Below are 21,258 nucleotides of genomic sequence, written 5' to 3' on the forward strand. Positions count from 1 at the left end.
CGTTCTACCATTCCTAGACCGGCAAGGGAACTTGCTGTTCCAACAGGACAATGCACGTCCGCATGTATCCCGTGCCACCCAACGTGCTCCAGAAGGTGTAAGTCAACTACCCTGGCCAGCAAGATCTCCGGATCTGTCCCCCATTGAGCATGTTTGGGACTGGATGAAGCGTCGTCTCACGCGGTCTGCACGTCCAGCACGAACGCTGGTCCAACTGAGGCGCCATGTGGAAATGGCATGGCAAGCCGTTCCACAGGACTACATCCAGCATCTCTACGATCGTCTCCATGGGATAATAGCAGCCTGCATTGCTATGAAAGGTGGATATACACTGTACTAGTGCCGACATTGTGCATGCTCTGTTGCCTGTGTCTATGTGCCTGTGGTTCTGTCAGTGTGATCATGTGATGTATCTGACCCCAGGAATGTGTCAATAAAGTTTCCCCTTCCTGGGACAATGAATTCACGGTGTTCTTATTTCAATTTCCAGGAGTGTATATAGTGTAAAAGCCACATCAAACGCAGATGGAGTTGCAACAACAGTTAACAGGACTGTAAGGCTCACAGTCTCTCTCTCCACAGTGAAATGTGGCACTGCGAGGATAGTATCTTTAATCAAAGACTAAGCGTTCTGCTCCGTTGACACATTCGCGATGGTACGAAGAGCATAGAGGCTTGACCTACTAGGAGTGGGGTCACGTGCTTTTCTCAGACGATAGCAGATTCAATCTGAGTAGTGATATTTCAGTATGCTTATGAGAGGTGGGAACACTCATTGCACCCAGGACCATTTTCAGACATAATCGTTTTGTGGCCGAGGTGTTACGTTGTGGGACGACAAATTTCGCACGAGCGTGCTGATCTCCAAGTCTTTGATCACGGTACATTCGCCGGTCAACGTTACTGTGACACAGTACTCCTTCCACATGTGCGTCTTTCCAGGTGTGCATCCGACCCCGAGTGGATGTACAGGGTGCGCCCACATCGAAGAGTGCACGTGGAAGAGCTCCTGGATCGTGAGGTTATTCGGCGAAAGAACAAGCCTGACCATTCCCTCGATCGCGTCTGGGGTGGGTCGGGGAGACGTACTACAGCACGTTCACGTTTATCAGCTACCATCCGGCGGTTGTAAACCGAACTGGTGGAGGCATGGAACAAGAACTCCTTTCCAATCACGTGGCCAGTATGGGAGCATGTTGCAGAGTTAAAGACCATTATAAATCGTGGTGACATCAGTGAAATTACTATTTTTGAATAGAACGATCATTCCTGTTAATCTCACTGCGTATTTCTTTGCTGTGGTGCGGCAGTCATTTGTATGTATGTTCGAAGTTTCAACTAGCTGTGCTACTCCGCAGTGAGCTTCGTTCGTTCTGAGGTTTTGCACACCAGTGCTCTATGAAGCTTCTCTCCCACGCGCCTTCCTCTAATTACTTATTTAGACATATTCCTTTGTTCATCGGTTCAGCGGAGGACTTCTTCGTTTCTCATCAGTCCACATAATCTTCAACATATTTCTATAACTCATCTCAAACACTTCTATTTGCTTCTTTTCCTGTTGTCCTCTTTTGTTGCGTTAGCATGTTTTTCACGTCCTCCGTGCTTCGCTTGATGTGTCGATTATGAAAGTATATAATTTATCATCAGAGAACGCAATCCTGTCTGGACTCAAGGAACGTCTTGTACGCTTGGTGCTCGTGAACTGTTGAAAGACGTAAAATCACGCCACCTAATCGCGAGCAGGCCGTAAGCACGAAAATAAGTCTTGTGGCAAGGTCGCCGGCAACTGAGACTAAGGCAGAAGATACTCTTATCTCGTCTAGATAACATCTTTCGCCTTTCGTTTTGTGTACTCCACAGTTTCTTTAAGTCATCTTTGTGACCCGATCATGAAAACAACCAACTGCCACTGGACGTTTTAGAACATACGTGCGTATCATGTTACGATACGTTTAATTGTACGTACTAAACTTGTAGTTTGTATGCAGTCTAGAACGTATCCAGTCCTCGTTAATACGACTTATATTGTCTCACTGTGTTCTATGCTGTCTTGTGTAGAAACCAAAAATTACTCTTCAGATTCACGTATCGTACCACGAAACAATTATCAGTAGAAACAACTGTCTGCTGGAGCATATTTGACTATAAGCAATCCGCTCAAGGATTCTAAAGATATTACATGTACTAATGAGCTAGGTTGTCTGATGGTGAATGGATAAGCAGGTCGAAACTGGATACAATACAACTATTGTTGTGTCACCTCCAAATTATCGCTGTTTTCCGAACACCCTTATGGTGATTACAGATTTGAAGTTTTACATTGGATGTTTTAGGAAGACTGAGTTCTATTCCCAGTGATGTACATGTTATAAGGTATGGAAATTTGGAAATTTGTGGTACGTTATATGGGACCAAACTGCTGAGATCATCGGTCTCTAAGCTTGCACACTACCTATTGTAAGTTAAACTAACTTACGCTAAGGACGACACACACACCTATGCCCGAGGGAGGACTCGAGCCTCCGACGGGGGAAGCCGCGCGAACCGTCACGAGGCACCCACACCTCGCGGCTACCCCACGCGGCACATGTTATAAGATACAAATATCACAATGAGAGTGATCTCAGTTTTCGATGAAATCATGATCGTATACTGAAAGAATTCAGCAATAAACTGTTTCATTATGACTTTCCCACGCTAGAAGTGAGACCGTACCGAGGGGGTGGCGAGTTAGACCCCCAACAAAGGTGCACCCGTAGAAAGAGCGCAAGAACTGACAAAAGAAAAACAAGAAAGAAATATGGTATTAAGAATTAACTGGGAGAGGTGCGACAGTTCTCCTACCCTTCTGTCTACGAAATGACGCCTTTCCCTCGGCCTGTGACTGGGAACGCTTGCTGTTGTCAGTCATTTCTGTAATGCCACTTCGTCCAAGCAGCTTCATTAAGAAACAAGTACTATAGAACAAATGCCTATTGCAAATATGTTGCATGTGACGACACTGCGTTCGTTCGCACTGGTGTCGTTCACTTAGTTAGCTCCTATCCAACAATGGACCTCTTGCTGCTGCGGGATTTTTGGATCTCGTTGATCGCCGAGCGGGTACTTCAACAAAATAATATCCTATCTGACCGAAAGCTTCCGAGTTCTGCTGTTTTTTACCGACTAAAGACTGGAGCAAAACTGAGCTGGAATATTTCATTGTGACAGAATAATAATCGAAACGGAAAACAGATCTCACCTGAAGGGGAGAGTTCGCTAAATTGTATCACATTTTCACGAAAAAAAAATTTCATAATTCTGAAAGTCTGACACCGGCGTGTACCCTTTATGTTTACCTCTTTTTAACGTGAAACCTTTTTTTTTTTCATTGAAAATGAAATTTAGTACTATATTATAGCATTGTAAACATTGACTGTCCTATTCCTCAATGTATAAGAACTTAAACCTCGCCACCTTAATCTGAGACTGCTGACTTCACTAACCGCTAAACGTACACTGAAGTATTTTATTTATTATAGCCTAAGCAGTAAGTTACAAAATTATTTAAACAATACCATCTTTCTAGAAAAGATAAACTCACTAAACTTATTTTAATAAATGTTTGCATGTGTTACGAATTTGGAATCCGGTTTCTTAATTGTACCGTCTGGTCCTTGAGCTTAAAGACATGTACAGTAGAACCCCACTAATCCGACCTTGGATGGTCCGTCACTCCGGTTAGTCCGACCATGCTCAGGCTCGCAAGCCTGTGCCGACTTGTCACTGACTGGACGCCTGTCGGGCCATTGTTGCGGTGACTACCGCTGTGTATATTGTTATACTGTACGTTATTGTGCAGGATTAGAAAACGTCGTTGTTTGCTTTATACCGTGTTCTCTACAGTACTTATTACTGTAGATTCACGCGGATTTCACACAACGATGCAAAAAACGCTTTTTACATCGCCCTTCAATAAATCGAGCAGAATCCAACTTCAGCTCCAATGGACGTTGTGTGGAAAAAAAAAAAAGGGACACTGCAGCTAAATCTAGAATAACATCTGATAAACAAAAATGTATCACTAACTTTTTTCGAAGGAATTTGTTTTCGTTTTTACTGTCCTAGTTCATGAACCACGGGCAACGTATGAGTGGCCAAGTAAGTGGTCCCGACAGTCGGGATACCAGTTACTTCGGAATAAGGCTGGGCATCTCGGACATATTCTGAGTCGTGGTCACGTTTGTGCTCATACGGCAAAGACTACCAAATCCACCGGTTTGTCCCTCAGCCGTTAGGGGTAAAACACAATGGGACTCGGGGCAAGTAAGGCTAGCAACCTGCTTCCCTGGAACTTTAAATATGATGCTGGCAACAATCAGAGCAAAATGCCTCGGACCTTTGGAGGTGACGGAGTCCCACCTCTAACTGACAAACCAGGGACTCCTAAGATACGACTTGGCAAACAAATGGTAATGAGATGGAGAGCTATTAATATCAGTGGGGGCTACTCTGGGAAGAAGGTAGAGCTGGCAGAGGCTGCAAGTAAGATGGGGCTGGACGTTTTAGCTGTTAGTGGCATTCGGGTAAGGGGTGAGAAAGAAGAGGAAGTGGGAGAATACAAGGTCTACCTGTCAGGAGTCAAAGCAGGAATAGCACAATGGGGTGTAAGGCTTAACATCAGGAAAGAAATAGAACCCAGCATAGTTGCAATAAGGTATGTAAACGAACGACTGATGTGGATAGATTTGACAGTGTCTAGCAAGAAAATTAGGATTGTGTCAGTATATTCGCATTGTGAAGGGACAGATCAAGATAAGATGGATAGTTTTTATGAGGCACTCAGTGATGTAGTTGTTAGGGTAAAGGACAAGGACAGTGTTCTGCTCATGGGTGATTTTAACGCCAGGATTGGAAATCGAACAGAAGGGTATGAAAAGGTTATGGGCAAATTTGGAGAGGATATGGAGGTCAACAGGAACGGGAAACAACTCTTGGATTTCTGTGCCAGTATGGGCTTAGTAATCACAAACTCCTTTTTTAAACATAAGAACATTCACCGGTATACTTGGGAAGGCAGGGGAACCAGATCTGTCATTGACTATATAATAACAGATCAGGAATTCAGGAAGGCCGTGAGGGACACACGTGTATTCAGGGGATTCTTTGATGACACTGATCATTATTTAATCTGCAGTGAAATTGGGATTGTGAGGCCGAAAGTGCAAAAGGTCAGGTCCATATGTAGGAGGATAAGAGTGGAGAAACTTCACGGTAAGGAAATCAGGCACAAGTACATAAAAGCGATCTCAGAAAGGTACCAGTTAGTTGAATGTAGTCAATTACAGTCATTGGAAAAGGAATGGACAAGGTACAGGGACACAGTACTAGAAGTGGCTAAAGAATGTCTTGGAACAGTAGTGTGTAAAAGTAGGATGAAGCAAACAGCTTGGTGGAATGATACATTCAAGGCAGCCTGTAAAAGGAAAAAGAAGGCGTATCAAAAATGGCTACATACCAGAACCCAGGTAGACAGAGAGAGTTATGTTGAAGAAAGAAACAAAGCCAAACAGATAATTGCAGCATCCAAGAAGAAATCGTGGGAAGACTTTGGAAACAGGTTGGAGACTATGGGTCAAGCTGCTGGAAAACCATTCTGGAGTGTAATTAGCAGTCTTCGAAAGGGAGGTAAGAAGGAAATGACAAGTATTTTGGACAGGTCAGGAAAACTGCTGGTGAATCCTGTGGATGCCTTGGGCAGATGGAGGGAATATTTTGAAGAGTTGCTCAATGTAGGTGAAAATGCGATCAGTAATGTTTCAGATTTCGAGGTAGAATGGGATAGGAATGATGATGGAAATAGGATCACATTTGAGGAAGTGGAAAAAATGGTCAATAGATTGCAGTGCAATAAAGCGGCTGGGGTGGATGAAATTAAGTCGGAACTCATCAAATACAGTGGAATGTCAGGTCTTAAATGGCTACACAGGATAATTGAAATGGCCTGGGAGTCGGGACAGGTTCCATCAGACTAGACAAAAGCAGTAATCACACCAATCTTTAAACATGGAAACAGAAAAGATTGTAGCAACTACAGAGGTATCTCTTTAATCAGCGTTGTGGGTAAAATCTTCTCAGGTATTGTTGAAAGGAAAGTGCAGTATTAGTTGAGGACCAATTGGATGAAAATCAGTGTGGGTTTAGGCCTCTTAGAGGTTGTCAGGACCAGATCTTTAGCTTACGGCAAATAATGGAGAAGTGTTACGAGTGGAACAGGGAATTGTATGTATGCTTTATAGGTCTAGAAAAGGCATATGACCGGGTTCCTAGGAGGAAGTTATTGTCTGTTCTACAAGATTATGGAATAGGAGGCAAACTTTTGCAAGCAATAAAGGTCTTTACATGGACAGTCAGGCAGCAGTTAGAGTTGACGGTAAATTGAGTTCATGGTTCAGAGTAGTTTCAGGGGTAAGACAAGGCTGCAACCTGTCTCCACTGTTGTTCATATTATTTATGGAACATATGTTGAAAACAATAGACTGGCAGGGTGAGATTAAGATATGTGAACACAAAATAAGCAGTCTTGCATATGCGGATGACTTAGTTGTGATGGCAGATTCGATTGAAAGTTTGCAAAGTAATATTTCAGAGCTAGATCAGAAATGTAAGGACTATGGTATGAAGATTAGCATCTCCAAAACGAAAGTAATGCCAGTGGGAAAGAAATATAAACGGATTGAGTGCCAAATAGGAGGAACAAAGTTAGAACAGGTGGACGGTTTCAAGTACTTAGGATGCATATTCTCACAGGATGGCAACATAGTGAAAGAACTGGAAGCGAGGTGTAGCAAAGCTAATGCAATGAGCGCTCAGCTACGATCTACTCTCTTCTGCAAGAAGGAAGTCAGTACCAAGACTAAGTTATCTGTGCACCGTTAAATCTTTCGACCAACTTTGTTGTATGGGAGCGAAAGCTGGGTGGATTCAGGTTACCTTATCAACAAGGTTGAGATTACGGATATGAAAGTAGCTAGGATGATTGCAGGTACTAGTAGATGGGAACAATGGCAGGAGGGTGTCCACAATGAGGAAATCAAAGAAAAACTGGGAATGAACTCTATAGATGTAGCAGTCAGGGCGAACAGGCTTAGATGGTGGGGTCATGTTACACGCATGGGAGAAGCAAGGTTACCCAAGAGACTCATGGATTCAGCAGTAGAGGGTAGGAGGAGTCGGGGCAGACCGAGGAGAAGGTACCTGGATTCGGTTAAGAATGATTTTGAAGTAATAGGGTTAACATCGGAAGAGGCACCAATGTTAACACTGAATAGGGGATCATGGAGGAACTGTATAAGGGGGGCTATGCTCCAGACTGAACGCTGAAAGGCATAATCAGTCTTAAATGATGATGATGATGATGATGTAAAAACAATGCATACAGTATAATCATTTCTTAGTTTATACATACAGTAGTTTATTTCTTTGTAAAAAATTTGTTTTTTATATACAGTGCTATAAATTTTTTTTAGTTTACAGTATATACAATTTATACGTTATTAAGTACAGTACAGTACTGTAACTTGTTTGTTGTTTTTGCTTTTAAAACCAATACATATTATAGTGCGTGTAGACGTTTTTTAGTTAATATATTGTTTAACACTGTGTAAGAAACATCTTTTTATATTACAGTAGACGTCTTTTAGTTCTTAAATCGTTGAATTTTTTGCACTAAATGTCTTTTTATATTTTTTGCAATAAATATTAAATTTTTCGGATAATCCGACTTTCTTTCGTCCCGACCGTGGTCCCGGTCCCGAAGATGACGGATTAGAGGGCTTCTACTGTACGAGAATATTTCCAGTTTCATGTACGAGAATAATTTTAGGAACATGTTCCATATCTGAGTACTTACATGACTATTTGCAGGCATTACAGTATAATTTTTTTTCAATGTTCTCCTTACCCCTGCAGCTTTACGTTAATCCACATTATGTATTTCATGCATCTAATCATTTCTTTCATTCACTCTTCCTCGCACAACTCGCTTACCATTCCTCTATTTTACGAATTAGTTTCTGTGGGTGCTTTCAAATGTATGTATATTCTCTCCAAATTCGTTTTTAGCTGTGTTGGAAAATACAGTGGCAAAAAAAGTACTTCCCTTTTTTCTTTCTTGTCAGCATGCCTCTTAACTATTGGCTTAGACACATTATATGTACGTGCTCATTCATTTAATTCATGATTACCATTTAGATACACTGTCATAGCAAAATGTAATTCATCTGCGCTTGACTTTCCCTAACGTCTTACTGTTGCATATTGGAATACAAAATAATTATTTGATTAATAACTTAGGATAAAGGACGAATTAGAAAATTAACCAAATTATTTCTAAACATTATGTTCCATTAATAATGCTAAATGCGTGTTTTCAACGTCGTCATAAGAGGAAATTTCTGAAACTGTCTCTGGAACTTATAGCGGTGTGTTAGAGGCAAAATCGCCATTTTATCTTTTCGAACGAACCACAACAATTAGGATTCATGACTGTCCAAAGGTTATTTCATATATTTTACCATAAATAAAACATTATGTTGCCATCTCGTAACAGTAATTCTGCTCGCCACGTGTACATAAAGTTAGATCAAAGCTACAGCAAAATCAACGTTTTCATCAGAAAATCTGCTCCTCAATATACAGAACTCATAGCTGGCAGTATGGCTCCGAGAAAGAGGTAGTTCACACTGACATCACTAAATTTCGGATAGTAAAAGAGTTTTGAATTCATTTAGTAGTAGTGACAGAAATGCGGAGCCGGTAGAGTAACGAAAGCAACTCTCCCCTATCACACTACTACATCTTACCTTAATTTATTGTAACGAAAGGCCTTAAATGAAAACTGTGCGTAATGTAGATAAATTTTCTTCTGCTTCTGATGTCGCATACAGCCGAGATTTTGATACAGCGGGGGTACTAAATGCAACAGCTGCTTCCAGGTTACAGATAGAGGAGCTGACAAATAGGATTTACACGGTTTCCGATTGGGATATTTTGGAGTTTTCTTCAAAGTATGGTTTAAGAGATGATTACTCGTATACTGCAATAGTTATGACAATGGCAATAGTTGAATCATCTTGTGAAAGTAATTTCAGCGAATTAAAGATGACCAAAAAACTTCTTAAGGTCGAGTATGGGTGAAAGCAGATTGTCAAATCTTGTCGATAGAGTCCACACTGCTGCTAAACCTAACTGCCATGACATAACAATGAGTTTGAATCACTGAAAGTAAGAGAAAATAATGTAAAATTATAATAAAAAGACAGCTTGTGAAAAGGGGTATTTTCTTAGTTCTTAATTAAGTTTCTTTTTCTTTTATTGCTGAGTGATTATTTATGCAATACAGATAAGGAGTGTGATCGCTCGTTTATTCGTCCTACCAATGAAAATGCTTCGAGGTATTGCTGTGGCAAGCAGATAGTACTGAGCCAGTAAAGGGTTCCGATTATCGGTCTGCCTTTATCAGTGACATAGTCGGTGTATCCACATAACCATTCATCGATCCATGTAAATAACACTGAGTGATTACCTAGCGCCGTTTGGGTTGACATTGTTGACAGGATGGCGAGATATGCCCTGGGATAAATCCAACTTTAATTTTTGTCCCTCGTACAAGTTGTATGTGAATGATTCATATAACCAGACAGCGAAATGTTAAGAAATTTGGTTTTTTATGAGTAATTTTCCAGTGAAATATTGGATTTTCAACCCATAAAGTGCAGATTGTCATTCGATGTGGTTTTATTTATTAGAATATTTCTGTGCTGTTTTAAAGTAGCTACCGAGAAGAACATTGATGAAGAATAAGCAGTTCGCAATGCCGGTAATCGCTAGCTGTAGCGCTCGTGGTTATATGTGGCATCGCTACCCAGGGAACAATCTAGTAGCCTTTATAACTAATTGAAGAAAGTTTGTGAAATAGAGTAATAGTGCATTTCGTTACATGGCGACGATAAATCTGTCATTTTAGATTTCAAACATAAGGACAAAATACTTTCTGTAATTACAGTTCGACGTGTATGGCAAATATCAACAGTCATCTGGTGGCTGACTATCGAGATTGCGTACGCATTTTTCAAGTTTGAGGTTATAAAGCGTGTATCGGCAATGTTAAGATCTAATGAGTCAAATGCTGATCTGCCTCCGCGACAGGCAGCTACGTACGAGAGACTACTTCTTAAAATGCTTGTGTGCTATAATATAGTCTCATTATTCCTCCAGAACGACAAGTATGGCGGATGGTTTTTAGTAATACTTTGCAAACTGATCAAAACAAACACAGACGTTGAAGAGTCTGTACGCTTAATGGCTAGTTTACAATATCATTAGGTACCACGTTTCTACAAAAACGTTTCCAAGTTTGTGTGTCGTAGAATGAGACGGATGCACTGTTGCTAGACAACTGTGCGCCTTGATCCTAAGTCTAGTATTATTTCGTAGCAAAAAGCGAATGTCTACGGGTCGAGTGGAAAGCAATTATTATTTTTAATTTCATTGTTAGACAAACGTTAACCCGGCGATTATCATCTAGCTTTCGTGAAATGTGTTCATAACCAAATTTCAATTGACTGTTTGTAAAGTACCGCAATAAACTTCAGACGGACCACCTGTACCAAATTTGTTCAAATGTGTGTGAAATCTTATGGGACTTAACTGCTAAGGCCATCAGTCCTTAAGCTTACAAACTACTTAACCTAAATTATCCTAAGGACAAACACACACACCCATGCTCAAGGGAGGACTCGAACCTCCGCCGGGACCAGCCGCACAGTCCGTGACTGCAGCGGCTAGACCGCTCGGCTACTACCGCGCGGCTAACAAATTTGAAACATCCGTTACTATCTGAAGAGTTATATGTAAAAGAAAATGCTTAATGGGCTATTTTTAGCAAAATTATAGCTGCTTTACAAATTGATATGTTGCATGTGTTTCTAGCAACTCGTGCGCAAGATATTTTTTCCTGTTTGTTAACGGGTGAACAATAAAATTTATGTTCATCCATTCATGACTGACTATATTACCTTGGACGTAAAATAAAACTCAACCGATCAATTTGACACAAGTTTTACGTGCGTTCATTACATTCTTCAGACGATGCCGCGACTTTTCCGTCGACATGACTACATACAGTTGCTGCCCTCCTTATTGTTTGTAATATCTAATGGCCTGCACTTCGCTGTGACTTTAAATGCAAAAAAATGGTTCGAATGGCTCTGAGCACTATGGGACTTAACATCTGAGGTCATCAGTCCCTCAGAACTGAGGACTACTTAAACCTAACTAAACTAAGGACTTCACACACATCCATGCCCGAGGCAGGATTCGAACTTGCGACCGTAGCGGTCGCGCGGTTCCAGACTGAAGCACCTAGAACCGCTCGGCCACACCGGCCGGCCTTTAAATGCAAATCATGTCTTTGATAAATTATTGTTAGTGATTATCAGAAGAGGAAAATTAATTCTGTACCTAGAGTTCAAATACTGCAGTTCGACTGTATGAATTAGAATGTAAATAAAGGGGTTGGACAAAAGTTTAGGAAAATCGAAAGAAATACACGCGTAAAAATAAATGTATAGTCAAGCATGGAGGTAGCGCTGCTGTATTTGACCGTGAACGGCACCTATGAAATGTCCTCAGTGCTTTGTTAGTCAATCGTGGTCAGAACAGCGTTTTGTGTTGTTGCGAGTGCGTTATACCCTAACTAAGTGACTTCCAGCGTGGCCAAATTATTGGCGCCCGTTTGATGGATGCTTCCTCAACGGAGGTAGCCGAATATCTATACCGCGTACATGGAAAGCAGAAAAACATCATCCACTGAGTCACAACGCGGATGAAAGTGTGTTGAGTGATCATGACAGACGTTCATTGAAGAGGAGTGAGATGAAAAATGATAAATAGGAAGACAGGTACAAAAGTCACTGCAGAGCTCAATGTCATACGCGCGAACCCTGTCAGCAAAAAAACAAGACAAAGACAGCTCCGTACGCCAGGAACTGTAGGGCGAGATGGAATTCCGAAAGTGATGCCGAAGTGAGAAATCCAGGGCTATGCAGAAAAGGAAGAATTTAATTCGTTTCGACGAGTCTTGCTTCACGCTGTCGCCAACTGCTGGCCGAGCTTACGTGCCAAGAGTGAACCATGGCGGGGGTTCCGTGATGATTTGGGCAGCCATAACGTGGTAGTCCTGCAAGGTCACTTTATTGCCAAGGTCTGTGTGCCAATTTTGGCTGATCAGGTCTATCCCACGCTACAATGTTCGTTCCCCAGTTGCGGTGCTGTTTTTCCAGACGACGGGACTCCGTCCATACAGCTCACATCGTCCAGCACTAGTTTGGTGAGCAGGAGGATGAATTGTCCCATCTGCCCTGGGCACCACAGTTACCAGATTTCAGTATTAACAGAACCCAGTGCGTTGACCTCAACAGGGAGTGTCCATCAGAGACAATGGTATTGCCAGGAGTACTCCAGGGAAGTGCGTTAGGACCACTGTTATTTTCTACATAAACAAATGATCTGCCGGACAGGGTAAGTAACAGTCTCCGGCTGTTTGCTGAAGATGCCTGGAGTATGCGAAGGCGTCGTCACTGAATGACTGTAGGCGAATACAAGACGACATAGATGAAATTTCTAGTTGATGTGATGAATGATGACAGTTACCTCTAAATGTTGGAAAACGTAAGTTAATGCAGATGAGTAGAAGAAGCAAAGCCGTGATGTTAACAGTACAGAATTAGCAGCGTGCTGTCTGACACAGTCACGTCGTTTAAATACCTGGCCGTGACGTCTCAAAGCAACATTAGGTGTAATGAGCATGTAAGGACTGTAGTAAGGAAGGCGAATGATCGACTTCGATATATTTGGAGAATTTTAGGAAAGTGTGGTTCATCAGAATTTTAGGAAAGTGTGGTTCATCTGTAAAGGACACCGCATCTAAGTCACTAGTGTGACTCACTGTTGAGAACTGTTCGAGAGATTGGAGTCCGCACCAGATCGGATTAAAACGAGGACATCGAAGCATTTCAGAGGTGGGCTGCCAGATTTGTTACCGGTGGGTTCGCACAACACGTTAACTGTTACGGAGATGCTTCGGAAACCCAAATGAGAATCCATGGAGGGAAGGTGTTCTTTTCGAGGGGCACTATTGGGAACATTTAGAGAACAGGTATTTGAGACTGACTGCATAAAAATACTACCACCGCCAATGTCTATTTCGCGTAAGGACCATGAAGATAAGGTTAGAGAGGTTATGGCTCGTACAGAGGCATATGGACAGTCGTTTTTCTCTCGCTCTATGTGCGTGTGGGATAGGAGAGGAAATGACTAGCAATGGTACACGATACACTCAGCCACGCACCGTACGATGACTTACAGAGTACGTATGTAGATGTAGACGTAGATTCTAGGCCTTTGTGGGTTGTTTGGTCCAGCTTTACCATCCTTACCTGAAACTGCCACTATTTTTCAGGAAGAATGGTATATAATTCCTAGGAAAAGGATTTAGCACTTTATTTATCCATTTCTAGAACACTGTAACCTGTTTCGAATGCCTACGGTTTTTCTACACCCTATTATATATGGTAACGTGTTGCATTTTTGGTGTTTCCACGTTTCTGTCCAGTCCCTATACAGAGACTCCCCGAGTGCTGAAAAACGATCGTAAGAAGTGGAAATTTGTATTCTTCGTCCAGGAAACTTGAACTTTATGTGATCTGTCGAAGAAGTATAGCGTAATATACGACTTTCTTCTGCACAGATTCATCGCATCCGCGACTTGTACCTGAAGTCTGCCCTGCAGCAGGATATTGGCTGGTACGATACACAGCAGACTGGGGAGTTCGCCAGCCGCATGTCCGAGTAAGTATAAGTATGTTCTGCTGACGCTTAGCCCAAAATCGGCTAAGAGCATTTCTCAAGCTTGCCTAACTATGGTTTGAATACGAATTAACTGCATGCATCTTTTTGCTGCCAAGTGCAGCCGTTTTCAAGCTTTTTGTAAAAATGTCTCAAATGGCTCTGAGAACTATGAAATTTAACATCTGAGGTCATCAGTCCCCTGGACTTAGAACTACTTAAACCTAACTAACTTAAGGACATCACACACATGCATGCCCGAGGCAGAATTCGAAACTGCGACCGCAGCAGCAGCACGGTTCCGGACTGAAGCGCCTAGAACCGCTCGGCCACAACGGCCGGTAAGCTTTTTGTCCACAGCTCCCGTGACCTGAACGTTAAGATCCGTGGCTCCCTTTCCATATGACTTTTTGTTTGTTTTGTTATTTCTCTGAACTTGTGGAAAAGTATTCTCGCGGTGCATTTGCCCAATATACCGTGTTCTGACTCCAAATGTCGTTCCATTTTATTATGAAGCATACTTTCTATAGCTAGGACTTTGACACAATTGACACACTGTGGTTGTTCTTAATTTCTTACAGTAGTAAACGTATAACCGAAATTCGAGCCTGTCTACTTCGAGCGTTTTCGTCTACACATGTCTTTGGAACATACTTTGAAATACTACCGAAACCGGTGCCGCTTAATTTTACATAATCCCGTAGATGATCACATGCGATCGGATTTTGATCACTTTTTGGTATATGGGGACTCCTTAGCTTAGCAGGTACTAGTACTCTTGGTAAGTGGAATTTAATACTATTTTACGTCCCTGGGAGTTTGTTATTAGAAAGTTCTTGTTCTAGCTTTTGTCCTTTCTAGGTACGACAGGAACGTTCTATGGTGTTTTATGCTATTTTATAATCCCATTCTATTTCCTGACCAGAAAATGACTTGATTTTATGAGTATGTTCTGCCTATATGTCTTTTCACTTTAGTTACTGTTTCTTGCCTTACATGATTTATTTTATTACTTTGTAGAGATTGCACCTCATGATGCAGCTAAAATGCTGCGAAACCGGTCGTGCTTATAAATACAGTACGTACAGCTGAAGAGGTTTTACTCGTATCTTCGGAATGATACATCCAGATTGTGGCTGCCTTGCCTAGAAAGTCTGCTGACAGACAGACTTAGATCTAAGAAGACAAACATAAATTAAAAGCGCTCTGAACTCTACAAAACTAACAACAAATAAAAACGATTTGCCTTCAACAAAACTAATCGTCAAACTGATTGTCTCCGAATAAAAACAAATGAGTCACATAGTACGTTACGCCTGCCATCTATCAAACAGCCACTTACTTGCCGGATCGCTCAGAAAGGAAATACACCACGTAACTATTTTTATAAACTATTTTTATAAAACCACCGCGACGCCCCTGTGAGCAGCGACGCACAGTTTGAAATCGCTGTTCTAGAGAACAGCATTTATAAATTCCTACACTTTTTCCTAAACCGAACTCATCTAAAGACAAGAGATGTAATTCTGGGAGTGTTTCAGAGTGATTCGATAATTATTGTTGTGGTCTTCAGTCCGAAGTATGGTTTCATGTAGTTCTCCATGTACCCTATCCTGTGCAAACTTCGTCATCCCCGAATAACAACTGCAATGTCATCATTTTGAGCCTGTTTACTGTATTCATCTCTAGGTCTCCGCCCACCACTTTTACCATTTCACTCCAATACTAAACTGGCGATCCCTTGATGGCTCAGAATGTGTCAAGTTGGCCACAATTTTCTCCACAGTTGTATTCAGTACCTCCTAATTTGATACATAATCACCTCACTTTATCTTCAGCATTCTTCTGTAGCACCACATTCCAAAAGCTTCTATCTACTGTCCTCAGTTTCACTTCCATGCAAAGTTAAGTGATAGCATATACCACGTTGACCAACACAGGGACAAGGAAAGCTGTATTAAATGTAAAAATGCAAGTTGCAGGTCAGTACGATGGTGTTTGCTTGCATACTGCGAAAAACTGCAATACAGACGCTTACGATGTGTCTGGAACAAAGCAAACGGCATGCAAAAAAAAAAAAAAAAAAAGTGTGTATTCCTGGTTCAAAAGCGATAGACAGGACAGCAAATTCTTTAGACTCTGGGGCAAAACCGGTCATTGTCAATAGGGTATTAGGTTGCGCTCCATAGTTGTTAGGTAGTTCTTAAAAACTTTTTTAACTTGTGGACTAATGTAGATCGACTAATCGTCTAGCAGAAGAATATCCAACAACATCCTGGTACAATATGATCGGTATACTAATACTGAAATGGCAGCCTTTATTGGACTTTGTAACAATATGTCATTCCTCAGATATCAAAAGAATTTATAAATAACAAGGATTATGATAACACCATCATTCACAAAGGCGGAAGTTATGTTTCCATCTTAAGCAGCGCAGGCTGACTGACGAGGAGGAAACGGGTAGAGACGTAGTACTATCAGAGACAGCTAGGCAACTTTTACGGTAGCATTAAATTAAAAAAAAAGTGTAACATCGATTTCAAAAGGAACTTTCCCTTACAGTTTCCAGTTCCTTTATACATATTACCAAATGTCTCTTAGTGTACGGCTATTGTAGGTCACTTTGACGGCGAACAAAGTATCTTCGTATTTGTTTCTAATGTTACACGACACATTAAACTTTGAGGTGTAACTTGATGATGTCAACAATGTCAGGCACCATGTTGTCCACATCACATCATTCTCTATTACAACCGCTACCGGAATTATCAGAAAAACCCGTCCAAAACTCTGAGAGAGTTCCTCATGGAAAAACGAGAGAAAAGTCTATCGGTTTTAATTATTATTGAAAGATCGTTCTACAAATTTCTCAATCCAGAATCTAATAAAAACGTGTCAGCCCGTTCCTCGATTGATTATACAGATGCACGCACTTGTCGGATCATTGGTTGTCGCACCCCGTAGTCGTTCCCTGAAAGTGTGGGACAGTCCACAGCCTCCAGTAATAACTGATGAAGCCTTTATACACTAGGAATGTCTACTGTACGAGATAATGGCCTCACATGGTTCCTCAGACTGTAATTCGAAAGGTGTAGATGAAGGATATGCAAACCAGGAACCCGCCAGTTGGTTTTCACACTGCACGCGTATTCGAGAGGACAACGGTTCAAACCCATGCCCAGCCATCCTTATTTAGGATTTCCGTGATTTCCCTAAATGGCTTCAGGAAAATGCCGGGATGGTTCCTTTGAAAGGGCGCGGCCGATTTCCTTTCGCGTCCTTCCCTAATCCGAGCTTGCGCTCAGTCGCGAAGGACCTCTTTGTCGACGGGACGTTAAACACTAATCTCCTCCTCTTGAAACCCACACTGCTCTACCTATTCATGTCCCGTGGTAGATATCATGTACTGCATCGTGAATAGTGTAAAATATGCTGGACCCTCAGCATGAGTAATCCACATTGCTCCTTTTACTTGGAGGGAAGCATCATACAGTACCTCTGTAAGACGAAACTTTTAAAAGCTGATGGAACATATTGCCCCCCCCTATTAGCCGCTTACATACAATTCTTGTCCAGGCGTTACACGTAAACTGCTGCTAATTTGAAATTTTTTTCAAGTTGTAAAGGGTACAGCAACCAGTCGCAATAACGTTAATTGCATACCTAGATTTTCGTCATGCACGTAGTCAACCACTGACTCATGTCAGAGTTTGGGTGTGCTGCAAACATCAGCACCCTGTTGCAACGTGAAGATGTCGCAGTGCGAGGATGTTGTAGGCCCAACCACGATGCAATGCTAAGTCGATCCGTACACTGTAGATACCATTCGATCCGGACATCACCGCGACTAAGCACAGGACGATACACACAACTCCGCTACCAAACGCCTAGTGTTTTCTCTCATGGTGGTTCCCTCCAAAAGAATTATAGTTGCCAATTGCTGCAAAATCAAGAGGCGCTGCTGCTGCTCAATCGCGAGGATTCCCTCCAACTTTCTAGTCCCCCCCCTCGACACAGCGCTTCTCCTTCAGTCACCAATCACAACAAGTATATATCCCAAGCTACCAAAAAACACTAATTTCAGAGCTGCGCTTTTCACGTCACACACCACAATGCCAACCGCGCGTTTATCCGCCTATACCGTTAGGCTCACACGTTAGAGTTCGAGAAGGAGAGCAAGAGCCGCTATGAGTCCAGACTTTTGTTTCCTGCAGCCCACGCTTTCTACAACGGGTTGATGGTTATCTTCAAAGGAGGTCAGCAAAACGCGATGAGGTGCCCCCGCCTCCTGCACCCGGCACCACAACGTTCGCTGGCTCTGAAGTCCTACAGGCGGACAGTAGCCACCTGCCCCACGGATGGACGCTCCGGCCTCCGTTATAAGAATACAGGACTGTGAAATTAAGTTTTTATTCAAGGCTTTTAATCCTGAAGGGTGATTTTTATTAATTGCTCGCCTATGTTGAAGAATATAAACTCAGATTTCGGCTATCACGTATGAAAAAACTGTATTAATGCTATAAATTATTTTCATATTTGTAGAATATTAAGACATTATAATACATTAATAAATAAACTTATATAGTTATACTAATAGCGTGTAAACTGTTTGTGGTGTCACCGCCAGACACCACACTTCCTAGGTGGTAGCCTTTAAATCGGCCGCGGTCCGTTAGTATACGTCGGACCCGCGTGTCGCCACTATCAGTGATTGCAGACCGAGCGCCGCCACACGGCAGGTCTAGTCTAGAGACACTCCCTAGCACTCGCCCCAGTTGTACAGCCGACTTTGCTAGCGGTGGTTCACTGTCTACATACGCTCTCATTTGCAGAGACGACAGTTTAGCATAGCCTTCAGCTACGTCATTTGCTACGACCTAGCAAGGCGCCATATTGAGTTACTATAAGAACTATCTTCAAGAATGTATTCTGAACAGATATTGTGAATCATGTACAGTCAAGAGCGCGGTTATCATTAATGGATTAAAGTTAAGTATCAAACTAATTACGTCCGCTTTCTGAATTCTCAATCCTTGTCATGTTCCAGAACTCACATAAGTATAGTTCTTCCCTCCTCACGCTAACCTGCTTGAACTAAAACACGTGCATTTCGGCTTCCACTCGTAACACGGTGTTGGCTCTTCTGCTAACACAAAACTGTTTAAAATGCATGCAATACACAAAATTAAACAACACTCATTTGTTCATGGAACTAATCACAATTTAAGTTCAACATATTCCAAGTCTAACGGCGACACTGCACTTTTTCATACCGCTTCTTCTTCATATTGAAATGTTGTTTTACAGAACTTGTTCTACAGTGCAGCTCCGCATTATCTCTTTTTAGAGGCCAACAGTAATCAGCCGTCATCTCTTCATTCCACCAGCCTTGATAAATCATTCTATTATTTTCATGTCTTGATGAGCCCTTTCTCCTTGTTCTTCGCTAACACCTTCAAGATTGTCAGGAGGAAGTTAGGATGGCTACGAAGAAAATGGATTTTATGGCTCACATTGCAGCCTAAGTTTTCAGGGAAACCAACATATTTTCCACCATGGATTTAAAATCTTGGTGTTTTCTATTCGAAAAGAACTTATTAACCACATTCTTAAATCCTGCCCACGCCGGTCGTTCTTCTTTTGTTAGTACATCTTCAGGTACTTCATCTTTCTTCAAACTTGTGATGTTCGGTCCCACAAATATTCCTTCTTTAAGTTTAGCCTGAGGCAGAAAAGAAAATTTGGAGTTTAAAACAATCACTATTTTTGGCAATGCTTTGACGAACTGTTTCACCAGAGATTCTCTTATCACACTTTTCTCTCCAGGCTTTATTGTTATTCTGGTAAGCCATTGCATTCTGCTCCAAAGCGATTCACGGGCACAACTGTCTCAGAGGCACAGGAAACGTGGAAACTGCATAAAGCCAGACTGTTGTCCCAGCAGGATTCTGTTATTTTCAGATCTCCACATACAGCACTCTGGTGTTTCTTTCAAGTGCGCAGAATACGCTACCGGCTCTGAGCCTATTTATTTCCAATGTGTGGAAGTACGACCTTGAGGCTTCTTTTGTAACAATCTATAAGTGGCCTCCATTCATTCGTGTTGTACGTAACACCGTAACTTAATAACACACCTTCAATGTTCTTGCAGTAAACAAGGGAGCATTCTGTAATGAAATACGAAATTCCGATTCTCTCGATCGAGACCAGCAGAATGTTGTGCCCGGCGTAAGCAAACGTTTTTCTTTAACCGAGACCGCAAAACTTGTGCTGCTTCTTTTGAGAGACCCAGATCTGTTACCAAGTCATTCGGTTCTTCTTGTGTAAACTGCACTGTTCGTCCTTTTGTGGATGTGGAGTCAGAATTTGAAGTTTCATTTGATGACGATGATGAATCTGAAGATTCTAAAGCAGTGGGTAGTTCAGGCACGGGATTGTTATGACCATGTGCTGCAGGTGATATGGCTAATTTTAGGTTTGGATAAACAGTTCCTTTCATACTGTTCTTGTTATGCCTGCCAACTTTCACTGTACACAAATAGCAGTCACCTACATGATTCCCTTGTTCTCTTCACTCCGTTCCTTGTTCTCTTCACTCCGAATGTTAAAGAGTTCTGCTTGCCTCGGGCTCATTTTATCAAACCTGCAATGCATGGATGACAAACAGTATGAGGTGCAAAAGTTTTGTCCTGGTGTCCTGACTTTATACCGAATAAAATAGTTACGCTTTTTTCACAGATGTGGTTATGTCCTCTCTCTTGCTTCAGAGAGTCAGAGAGCAGCAGACGTAACGAGACATATCAGGGCCATTCAAACGATCTTCATATTGAAACCGCCATTATTAGGCTGCGAGTGTGTGAATTCTTAAGGGACCAAACTGCTGAGGTCATCGGTTCCTAGACTTACACACTACTTAAACTAAGTTCTGCTAAGGACAACAACACACGCAGACAAACACACCAATGCCCGAGGGAGGACTCGAACCTCAAGCTGGAGGGGCCGCGCAATCCGTGATATGGCGCCTCTAACCACACGGCCACTCCGCGCCGCCATTATTAGTCTGATTTGAAATAATCTGGTAACGTCGACCCACACAAATTTCACTTCAAATTTGTACTCAAATGACTCTGATGGCGTTTTTATACCTCTAAACAACTCGAGAAGTATCGATCTTTTCACAGTCCATCAAGCTGAATTACTTTATGATCTATTGCAGTATAAGTATTATGCGGGAAATTTAAAATACTTTAGAAATTACGTAAAAACTCCATGTGTTAGAAGAAAACAGGTTACATTTTCGTAAAGAGCATTAAAAAGCCAGTCTAACAGACCTACTTTCATGTAATGACCCGAAGCATCGCAGCCCTG

The 21,258-nt window shown here is 41.9% G+C and overlaps 1 protein-coding gene across 2 annotated transcripts in view; it reads left to right on the forward strand.

Annotated features, from left to right (window-relative positions):
• The window catches only part of LOC126174876 (ATP-dependent translocase ABCB1-like), a 208,510-nt gene that overhangs the window by 54,703 nt on the left and 132,549 nt on the right, over window positions 1–21,258 (forward strand). For both annotated transcript variants that reach the window (XM_049921289.1, XM_049921288.1), the window contains exon 6: window positions 13,790–13,890. In XM_049921289.1, coding sequence (XP_049777246.1) covers window positions 13,790–13,890 — 101 coding nt within the window. The remainder of the gene's footprint in view (window positions 1–13,789; window positions 13,891–21,258) is intronic.

The sequence above is a fragment of the Schistocerca cancellata genome, chromosome 3 (assembly GCF_023864275.1).
Source record: "Schistocerca cancellata isolate TAMUIC-IGC-003103 chromosome 3, iqSchCanc2.1, whole genome shotgun sequence".
Lineage (NCBI taxonomy): Eukaryota > Metazoa > Arthropoda > Insecta > Orthoptera > Acrididae > Schistocerca > Schistocerca cancellata.